At 47.8% G+C, this 10,845-nt stretch overlaps 2 protein-coding genes across 2 annotated transcripts in view; one reads left to right on the top strand and one right to left on the bottom strand.

Moving 5' to 3' along the window:
* The window catches only part of Kcnmb1 (potassium calcium-activated channel subfamily M regulatory beta subunit 1), a 7,804-nt gene extending 2,264 nt beyond the window's left edge, over positions 1-5,540 (bottom strand). The window contains exons 1-3 of the mRNA XM_031350739.1: positions 5,216-5,540; positions 3,729-3,886; positions 2,216-2,387 (exon numbers count right to left, since the gene is read on the bottom strand). Of these exons, the coding sequence (XP_031206599.1) occupies positions 2,216-2,387; positions 3,729-3,862 (306 nt within the window). The 5' untranslated portion in view covers positions 3,863-3,886; positions 5,216-5,540. The remainder of the gene's footprint in view (positions 1-2,215; positions 2,388-3,728; positions 3,887-5,215) is intronic.
* Kcnip1 (potassium voltage-gated channel interacting protein 1) overlaps positions 1-10,845 on the top strand; it is a 389,100-nt gene that overhangs the window by 24,994 nt on the left and 353,261 nt on the right. The window lies entirely within an intron of this gene.

Here is a 10,845-nt window from a genome sequence, read left to right as displayed (position 1 = left end):
CTCCACCACCTCCTCCTCCTCCTTATCTATGAAATTGGAATAACTGCTGCTTTCCCTTTTAAAGCATGAGCTCTGATGTGTACCCATCCCAGGCCACTGCTGGGTTTGTTTGTGTGTTTGAAGTTCCTCTAGATTCTACATTCTTGATTTGTTTGTCAAAACCCTAGCCATAAGTCCACTCTCTAGGGCCAAGCCAAGGACTGGGCTATTTTAGCTCTCTCTGCCTGGCATGGTCCAAGCATCCCTGAGTTGCCTGCATGAGCTGAAATGATGAAGACCCTGTCTCTAGTCAGAGGCTTCACTTGTGTTAGCATAGGCTGCAAAGAGGGATTTAGAGGCCCTTCCCTAGACTGGATCGAAGGAGAAATGAGCAGGACATGGAGGAGAAACATGGAGGAGAACAGCCTGGTGTGTCCAGAGGGCATGCTAGCAACCCAGAGCATCATCAAGCCACATACTCTGATGCTGGGCCAGAGAATATAATGTGCTTGACTGTCTCAGCATGGCCAGCTGCTCTTCACTCTCTTTGGTCTGTGCGTGTGTAGTTTAACAGCTCCCTTACTAGAGAAGAAAGAGTATACGCTGGTCACAACTCAAGTAGGGTTCAGGCTACATCTGGCTCCTCTGAGCTGGCAGCCTCAGAATGAGGAGGCAGCCCTAATCCAGTGTCCCTGGAGTATAGGACCATAACCACGGCATGCCATCTTTAAAAAGAGTTTTCTCACTCCTGGGGTACATCATGGTTGCTGGATGCCCAAGAGGAAGAAGGAACCACTGGTAGGAGCTAATCTTTGTGGGCCTTGAGGTTCTTCTCCAACACAGAGTCATGCTAACGATGACCACAAATCTGATTTTTACATATTGCCTCCCCTTCCTTCTATGATCCCAGCATCAGAGAGCCTACAGAGCCCAGCCCCAAACACACACTCCAGGTACCTTGCCCTTTCTATCCCACCAGCCTCGATTCTGACTGTTATATTATCCTTGTGACAGGTCCACACCCATGCTGGTGACTACTGTGGCCTAGCTTCCATCTGGTAAATGACTCTAAGTGGCTTCTGGCTCTGTCTTCCCGTGGGCTTCTAGTGGCTCATAGCAATAGCATCCAACTTTAGATTTATCTAGGGAATTCCACCTGCTGATCTATTCTGCACCAATTGGTTGGTGTAGAATTCTGGTTTTGTTAAGTCTAGACAGCTCTCATGAATAGCTAGAGTTGAGATGCCCCAATTTATATGCTAGTATTAATTCCATAGTTATACAGAAGAGGTCCTCAGGCAACAGACTGTAGACCTTCAGCTCGTCTGGCCACTCCATCAGGTGGCATTTCTAGAATCAGTCTTCTAACCACTGCCTTTGCCTAGCCTTCTCTCCATGCCTATATTAAGTCCCATCACACATTGGGATACTGTGTATCCCTCATCTCTTGTTTCTGTGGCTACAGGATTGCCTATTTTGAAAAGCCTGGCCTGATACTTCTCTGATCTGGGCCACACTGATAACTTCCTTAAGCCCATTCCTCTCCCGTCTGTTCTCTGTGGCACCAGCCCTCCCTCCCTACTGTTAGTGTTCCTGTATGAGCTCTCTCCTCTTGAGACCCATGAGCCCAACCTAGGAAGGCTTAGTGGTTGTTGGATAAATGGGAGAAGTGAAAGAATGGAAAGGAGGGAAGGGAACTAACCTGTCTGTGCAATAGGGAGGGCTAATTGACAGCAAGGGAGGTGCAGATGAGGGGAAATCTCTTAAATATTTGCTATGGAGATTGCTGTAGCCCTGACTCCCAGACAGCTCATGAATTCACCCAGCTCTGTTGATGGAAGAAGTAACAGTAATAACTGCTTCTCTGCTCTGAGCATCCACCATGTGCCAACTTAGCATACAAACTGGGGCATCTCAACTCTGGCTATGTATGAGAGCCATCTAAACTTAACAAAACCAGTGTTTTGGTCATAGCATTGAACTTTAGTGTAGCAATTTCAGGTATGGCATTAGCATCCCTTTACAAGGATGGAAACAGAGACTCACAGGACCTCAGCGCCCAGTGCACAGCCAATTAAGGGCAATTCAAACATGGAAGCTCTGAGGCTGACTCCACCTCAAGCTAACCATAAGATTCTGTTGAGGTGGGTTACCATACCTTGGCTTTAGAGACATGGGCATTTGAGGACAAGCTCACAGACCTGTCAGGCTAATAGACCCAGCCCCCATTTGTTACCTGTTGGTTTTGATCCCGAGTGTCTTCCGTATGATACAGTATGGCCCATCTGCCCACAGCTGATACATTGACCCAAAGGCATGGGTACTGGGGCACCTTCTTGCCTTCCAGTTCTTCCTGGTCCTTGATATTGGTTTCAATCAAGTGACAGGTGGACTCCTTGGTCCACACACTGGGGAGACAACACACACATAAACACCCCTTAGAAACAAGGGTGACACACACCCACTTTGAATCCCTGGTACCCTGAGAGCCTTTTGAGAGATCCATGGCTGGGACCTTCATGCACATGTTATATTGACTGGATCCGTGGCCCTCTTGGATAAATCCCAATAATTTCAGACTGGTTGGCTCTTGAAAATTTTCTACATGATGCTTCTCTGACCTCGCTAGCCACCCTGCACCTGACATTTTTTTTTAAAGATCCCTATAGCATGCCAAGTCCCACTCTAGAGAAAGTGAGGCAGAATTTTTCAGGTGCTTAGGCCCAGGCACTGATGTTTTAAATGTTCGCCATGGGATTGTGATGAGCTGCCAAGCCTGAGATCTTATTAACCATATCATCCCCAAGTCACAGGTAGAGAAGAAAACCTCACAAGAGATAGTTGTTTTTCGGAGGACCGGGGGCGTGGGAGGGGGTGGACACAGCACCTGAGGTAAGGGCTGAGTAGTTTCAGAGTCTTGGCTACTTCCCCTTAAAAAGAAGAACTATATGAGGGGCCTGACATGGTCAGGATTGGAGGGTGACAGGATAGGACTGGGGAGGCACACGGCTACTCAGCAGTACCTCACTTGGGTGAGACTCTGGCCTGGCACAACTGCAGCATTGTAAAGCAAAGATGCAGACCAGGCCCAGGGGAGGCCAAGATGCTCATCAACTCCTAAGCAAATGGATTGTGACTCAGCTCCCTATATCCTGTGGGAGACCCACTGTCAGACAAGAGAGGATTGTCAGGAGCCAGACTATGCTCAGAGGGAGGGCGTGAGACTCAGCTTAGGGTGTGCTGAGAGAGCACAGTGTGTCTGTTCCAAAGACAACAGCCACCCGGAATTCCACAGCTCTTCTTGAAAAGCTGGAGGGAGGACATGTCACAGAGTGTGAGGGAAAGGGAACACCGCACTCTCTGAGAATCCTGCCTAAACTACAAGGAAACAGATGTCACAGCGCAGAGACTCTCTACTTATTAGGAAAACCCAAGCAAGGAGCTGTGTGCTCAGCAAAGAGGGAGCTCCCATCTCAGAGTCATTTGTGCAGACTGCAGCCAGAGTCGGCCATGGTGATCCCCACTCCTCACCCCCAAGGATCCCACCAGCACTAGCAGGCTGGTTCTTATGACATCAGAACCCTGCACCTGTCATCACCAGCCCTGACTGGCGAGTCTCTCACTGCTCTGCTCCCCCAGCACTGGAACCCTTGAGCCTGAGGATGAGGAATGCTTGGTCTGTCCTGACGACTCTGAGGGGGTCAAGGGTAGGGCAGGTCAATCCAGAAAGTGGAGACGTCCATCCATACCTTTTCTGGTACAGCGGCAGCACAGTGGTACCCAGGACATAGTAGGTGATGGCGGCACATACTACCATTGCTACCCCCAGACAGAGGGCTCGTGTCTCTCCGCGCTTCTGGGCCATCACCAGCTTCTTCCCCATGGCCACTGGAGGCAACAGTCATTTCTAGCACCATGAAGGCAAAGAGAAATGAGACTAGCCCAAGTGATAGGTTCATAGGAAGGAGGGCAGGTGTGAGGGGATGCAACCAAATAACAACATTGTTCTTATTGAAGTATAATAATACATGGAACTTTGCAACTTCCATAGGGCTGTGACCTTACAGGGGCCTGATCTGGCCTCTGGTAACAGCCTATGGTTACCTTTTAAATACTCGGGATCCATTATCACTAATTATCTCTGGGAGAATCTTGGCACACTTGTGGGGATTTCCTTGTGGTGCTGGCTTTTTTCAGTGAACCCTCCTAGACTCCTGGGCATTCCCAAGATGGATGACAGCAGGGGTCTGGTCAAGGATACAGCATGGGAGCTCAGAGGGAAGGAAAGGAAGTCATGTGTTCCTGAGAGGTCCAGCTCCTGTGACTGGCTGCCCTCTCACCTGTCCGTAATGTCCCGATGGCTCACCAGCCACATGGAGTCAGTTCTAAAAGAAACATCGACTCCTGTGCTCGACCATGGGATTTGGTTGAATGTAAAACTTAGATGGGAATCTGGGATTCAGTAGACCTAATGAGAACCTCCAACAAAAAGGCAGATGTGAAGTTTTGATATCCACTGTGACCTAAGACAGAAAGAAATGGATTTCCTTGATAACAGAAGAGATTTCAGTTAGACTACAGGGAGACTATCCCCGTTGTGAGACATTAAATATCTCAGGACTCCTTGGATGAAACTGTGTAGAAAAGTCATCTTAGGTCTGGGCTTGATCTAGGAAAGTTGGAAAGGGTTAAAGAAGAGTCCTATGTGGCTTAACTATTATGTTGTCAACCTCTTCCTTAGAAGGACTGGGGATAGAGTGTGTAAGGGTTTGGACGAGTATAGAGAAGAGAGGCCATTAGACATAAGATCAAGCCCTGGCGTTGCTGCTTAGCAACCGTGAGACTGTTCAAACAAGAAAAATAGTGCCTGCCTCAGAGTCCTGGTGCTGATCCACCAACACTGCTGAACATCACCTACTTGCTGCAATGGAAGCCCTCTACAAACAGGTGCTATCGATAACTCAGGAACCGAAGAACTTTGGCACGCTCTGCAAGGTCTGTTTGTCAACCCCTATCCTGATGACAAGTGACAAGACTGGTCCTGACTGGCTGGCCACAAAAGAGACGCCAGACCAACCAGGCAGGCCCTCCAGAGCTAGAACTCTGATAGGCAGCAGGAGAGGTAGAGCTTTTCATTGCCCTATCCATACCATCACAGGCTGCTGTTTCCCACCACCTCCCTTCGGCCCTGGCTTCCCAGAAGCCCTTCCCAAGCTCTCTGGGATGTAGCACTCACAGTTCCCTGGGTCTCCGCTGGCAGATGGTTTCTCTCCACTGGTCCCCACCCCCCGCCCCCACCCCAAGTCAGGCCTGGGAGCTCTAGCAGGAAGTTTGGTCTCCCAGCTGGTCTCCAAGGAAGCAGTCTTCAGTCCCATCTGGGTTGAGCCTCCATGCCCAAACATGGTCAAGTCTGAGCACACAGCTTGCTCCAGGACAAAAACTCCACAAGCAGGTACCTAGCTTCACAGCCCTCAGCTGCTGTTGGGGACTCTGCCCCTGCATTACCCAGTCTCCTAGGAAACAGATGTCAAACAGCAAAACCCATTACCCACCACCCAAAACGACCCTGATATATATTCAGAAATGTTTCTTCTATACTCCGTCTCTCAGGCTGGCAGAGAAGCCAAGAATAGGAAACAATCCTCCTTGTGTGGTACAAGGGAGGGAGGGAGAGGGGTTGGGCTTGTCACTAGCCCCTGGTATATCCACACCAGTGCAACCAAAGCCTCCCACTTTTGTCCCTTACATCCTGTGTGACTCTGAACAAGTCACGCCACCTCTCTGGACCTCTGTTTTCTCCCTTCTATCATTATTAGCATTTTGAAAACTTAACTTTGTTCAGGTTTGTTAAGTTAGAGATGGTGGAGTCCAGAGAAAGGAGGAAACTCCACCTTTTAAAGATCACTGGAGCTGAGGCTGGGAGCAGTGGGTCCCACAGCTGCTTCCGGCCAACCGTCCAGGTCTGGGGACAATGCTGAGGACCTCCCATAGACTGACCCTGCTTCATAGGCAGAAAGTTGTTGCAACGAATAAGACAACTGAACATTGGTACTGGGAGGGGGGGCGCAAATCTGCTTCTGCACTCCGGGTCCTCATGGGTAAAGAGAGTGCTGTAAGAGTAGAGTTGAAAAAGCAAGAAGAACAAGCCCTCCCCCTTACCACTCCCCCAACAGGCTCACAGCTCGGTGCCCTGCTAGGCACCTGCATGGAACGGAGGCTGGAAGGCTTGATGACTGGTCCAGAGATTCTCTATTTGAGGGGCAGAGTCAGAGTAGAAGTTGGCCCCTCCCAGTGGCACACCCCAGCCATCCCTGCCACCCAGGAACTGTTCTAACATCTCAAATCATACCTGTTATGTTCCCAGCCATCTACATTTCTAGAGGTCACCTCTGGTGTCCCCAGTCCCAGGGCAGTGGGTGCAGCTTAGATATTCCTGATCGTTAGGTGTTTGCACCTCTCACCTAAGCCTGCCACCTGACGATGAGGGCCTGATAAGGCCAGGAAGGAAAATTGTCCCTCAAGGCTCCTTGATGCTCTGGTGGTAAGCAGCATCCCACCCCCCTTTAGTCACTAACTCTAAAAGAGAGTCAGTCACCTGTTGAATGGGCCTCGTAGCAAATGGAGGCTTACTAGTGTGTATGTGCTAGCATGTGTGTGGTGTCTGAATGATTTATGCATGTGTGTGTGTGATATGTGTGTGTTTGAGTAGGTATAGTGTGTGTATTACATGTGTATGTGAGTGCATATATGTGTGTGTAGTTGATATATTCATTCATGCATTCATGGAAACTGAGGGGGGACATTGGGTGTCCCTCCTCAGTTCTCCTCCATCTGCCCCACTTCATGAAGGACCTTTTGGCCCAGCAGCAGTAATGCACACCTTTAATCCCAGCACTCAGGAGGCAGAGGCAGGTGGGTCTCAGTGAGTTCCAGGCCAGCCTCTATAGAGAGTTTCAGGACAGCCAGGGCTACAGGAAAACCCTGTCATGAAAGGGAGGGGGGTCCGTCTTTCACTGAACCTGGAGCTAGATGGATAGCGAACAGTTCCCAGCAAGCCTGTGTCCCTGCTGCTCACAGTGCTGGGGCACCCAGCTAAGGCCAGTCTTTTATATGAGTACTGGAGATTTGAACTCAGTCCTCTGTAGGTACAGCAAGGATTCTTATTCAACCATCCCCACAAATGTCTTAAAGCATAGGGGTCAGGAACATTGACAAGAAATGGGGAATATGGATCTGAGATAAGTTCTTTAGGAGAAGGATTTTCCAATGACACCATGGTTCCCTTGGAGACCAGAAGCTTTCTCATGGAACCTACAAGATAACTTAGAAACTATGTCTTCCTTGGAAGAGAGACATGGCCAATAAATGGTTCTTTATGAATGTTAACAAAGGGCCATTCATAATCTATTCAATGGGCTAGGAAAGATAACACAATCAAAATTTATAAACACCAATGAGGCTCCCAATGATTCTTTCCTTTTGGAAGATGGGATAAAGCAGGGAAGGCTCCTGTTGCATCCTACGGAGCCACAACCAAACCGCAAGGGCAAACTTTGCTCTCCCTCTAAAGTAATCTAGTGAAAAACTTGGATTATGGCTGACTACAGGAGGGTTAGGGTTAGTGTGAGTGACAGATGGCCACAGGTGAAGGAGACAATGATGCCAAGCCTAGAGATGTTGATGATTCTTGGAATGTGAGAAATCAGGAAACATCTCCAACTTCAGCCTTCCGACCACCTCTCTAGCAGTAAGTGTGAGGCTCACAGTGGTCCTCTGAGCATCCAGGAGGGAGATAATCTCACCATCCAAAACGTGTAACTTTTAAGGAGTGGGAGCTCATCCAAGAATCGGGCACATAATGTTAAAACTGTACTTTTCAGAGACTGCAATTCTCATACCTACAGAACGATACTCATGGCTCTCCTTTGGCCTGGGTGGAACTGTCACTGCCCACCCAGAAAACAGACTATCCTGGTGGAGACACTGCTTGCTAGCCACAGCTAAGTTCTTCTTAGGGCTACAGCATCCACTGGGCACCTCTTGTGACACTCATTCAGGAACCAGCCACCAGCCCACAGGAAGCTGAATACAGGTTGTAGGAAGTTTGCATCTCTTTCCATATATGGGAGTGATAGTGCCCAGAGAGTTTTCCAGTCCTGAACTGGACAGGATTCAAGTCTCCTAGCTGACGCCTTGGACCACAGAGCAGAGACAAACTAACCCTCAGGCTCCCTGAAATTCAAATCCACAAATCTAAGAGCAGAGTAAATGAGCCACTTGTCTCAAGGTGTCTTTGGGGTGTGTCTTAGTTAGAGTTTCCATCACTGTGAAGAGATACAATGACTACAACAACTCTTATAAAGTACAACATTTAATTGGAGATGACTGACAGGTTCAGTCCATTACCATCATGACAGGCTCATGGCAGCATCTAGGCAGGCATGATGTAGGAATACCTGAGAGTTCTATAGTTTGATCTGAAGGCTACTAGGAGAAGACTTGCTAGGTGGAGGGCTTCAAAGCCCACCCCCACAGTGACACACTTCTTCCAATAAGACCACACCTACTCCAACAAGGCCACGACTCCTAATAGTGCCACTCTCTAGGCCAAGCATATTCAAACCTCCACAAAGGGTAATTTCTTACACAGCTATCATAACCTGAGTAAGAGTACAGTAAGTGATTTTAGATGAGGTGGTCCCTGTTGCTGCTGGTGGTAGGAATGAAAATCCTGAGATGACTGTTGAGTAGCAATACGGAGCTTAGAGACATGAGAGCTACCCTCCCATCGACTCACACTGCTCTTCAGTTAGAACAGAAGGGCAGCCAAGTGAAGGTATTTATATTTACATCTTCATTGTGCCAGGCCACGGGCTAGTAGTCAGCTTTCATGGCCGTGTGTTCAGAGGCTTCAGCTCTGATAGAGCAGCTGTGTTACCTGTAGGAATGTGGTAAAGTGGAACACTGTACACACAGGAACCTGTGTTAAAAGAATCCGCTCACTTTATGAGGATACAAACAGAAAGGATCCAGGAACACATAGAGGATACACCCTTCAAAATGACACTCCTGGCGACCCACTTTCTCCCAGGAGGCCTTGCTTCCTAACAATTCTACAACCTTCCAGTAACACTACCTTCTGGTAGCTGATCTTTTTAAGCATGGAAGACATTCAAGATCCAATTACTGACCAACCTTATCCAAGGATCTTCCTCCTGCTGCTTTAGTTACCCATGGAGTTTAGTTAGCATTTCTATTGCTGTGAAGAGAAACCATGACCACTGCAACTCTTACAAGAGAGAACATTTCACTGGGGCTGGCCTACAATTTCAGAGGTTTAGTCCGCTATCATCATGGTGGAGTGGAGACAGACATGGTGCTGGAGAAGGAATGGAGAGTCCTATGTTTTGATCTATAGGCAGTAGAAGTGACTGTAAGTCACACTGGGCATAGCTTGAGCATACGAGACTCAAAACTCACCTCCACAATAACATACTTCCTCCAACAAGGCCACACCTACTCCATTCAACAAGTGCACCCTATACCAACAAGGCCACACCTCCTGACAGTGCCACTCCCTATGGGCCTGTGGGGGCCATGTTTATTCAAACCCCCACACTATGTTTAATCATAGTCATAAAATATTAATAGAATATTCCAAAAATAAGCAATTCATAAGTTTAAATAACTTTTATTATGGTATATTGTTTTAATTACTAGTAGTTATCTCTTACTGTACCTAAATCATTGCCATAGATGTGCATGCACAGAGAAACTGGTTCTATTTGGAGTTTGGTGGTCTCTGTGGTTTCAAGTATCCATGGAAAGTCTTGTGAAGTACACATATACACATCCATTGTTACCAACAATCCCCACAAAGGCCTGTGTTTTCTGTGAGCACAGAAAGCCAAGTGCTTTTCCCAGGACCATGCCCAGAATGGGATGTAATGGGTCTTGGATCTGAATCTGTGCCCACTGACTCCACAGACCCTTCTGTCACTCAGGACTCCCACAGGAGCCGTTGCGGAGAGTATTAGTGTGCACACAGCTGGTTAACAGCCCCTCTCACTCCCCCAAATCCCCTTTCTGATTTGGCAACTGCTTACTTATGTAAGCCCCTTTGAGTCAGCATCTAGTCTCCACCAACACTCGGTGAGTAAGTCCCATAAATCATCCATGTCTGGAACCTCTGCCCTGTGTGTGCCATGTTCTGTGTGTGACAGGGAGAGTGAGCTCGTGGCCCCAGGACAGACACTACAGTGCCCTTGTGCCAAGGCTCTGGGCATATCACCCTACTGAGGCAAATGTCATCAGCCTTATCCTCTGTAGGAGGTCGGATTATTAAAACTGTAAAAGAAAAAAGAGAACGATGTATTTACGAGAGCATAGTGGTCTTCCCTTAGCCATGGTTTTGGTATTGGCAGCTTCCCTCTCCATGGTCAACAGCAGTCTGAAAATGGAAAGTTCCAGAGATAAATAATTCATAGATTTTTAATTACTTTCACTGCCTTACATCATAATTGTTCCATTCTATTGTTAGTTATGGTTAATTTTTCCCATACCTAATTTGCAAATTAAACTTTATCATAGATGTGTGTATATCAGAAACATTACAGTATATGTAGAATTTGCAGTTGCAGACATCCACAGGGGTCTTGGAATTCCTTCTCCACAGACAAGTGCAACTACTGCAAAAACAAATGCAGAGAAAATAGCTAGGGGAGAATGTTTGTAGCGCTGAAAAGGCCAAATAGCACTGCAAAATTAAATGTCAGTAGGAGACTTAAACATCATGAAAAGGCATGGAAAGCAGCCCTGTGTGTTCACTCCCTAGTATGAGCTCTCTCTCTCTCTCTCTCTCTCTCT

The sequence above is a fragment of the Mastomys coucha genome, unplaced genomic scaffold (genome assembly GCF_008632895.1).
Source record: "Mastomys coucha isolate ucsf_1 unplaced genomic scaffold, UCSF_Mcou_1 pScaffold5, whole genome shotgun sequence".
Classification (NCBI taxonomy): domain Eukaryota; kingdom Metazoa; phylum Chordata; class Mammalia; order Rodentia; family Muridae; genus Mastomys; species Mastomys coucha.
Note: the sequence above shows the minus strand (reverse complement) of the source record. Positions and strands in the feature narration are given on the sequence as shown.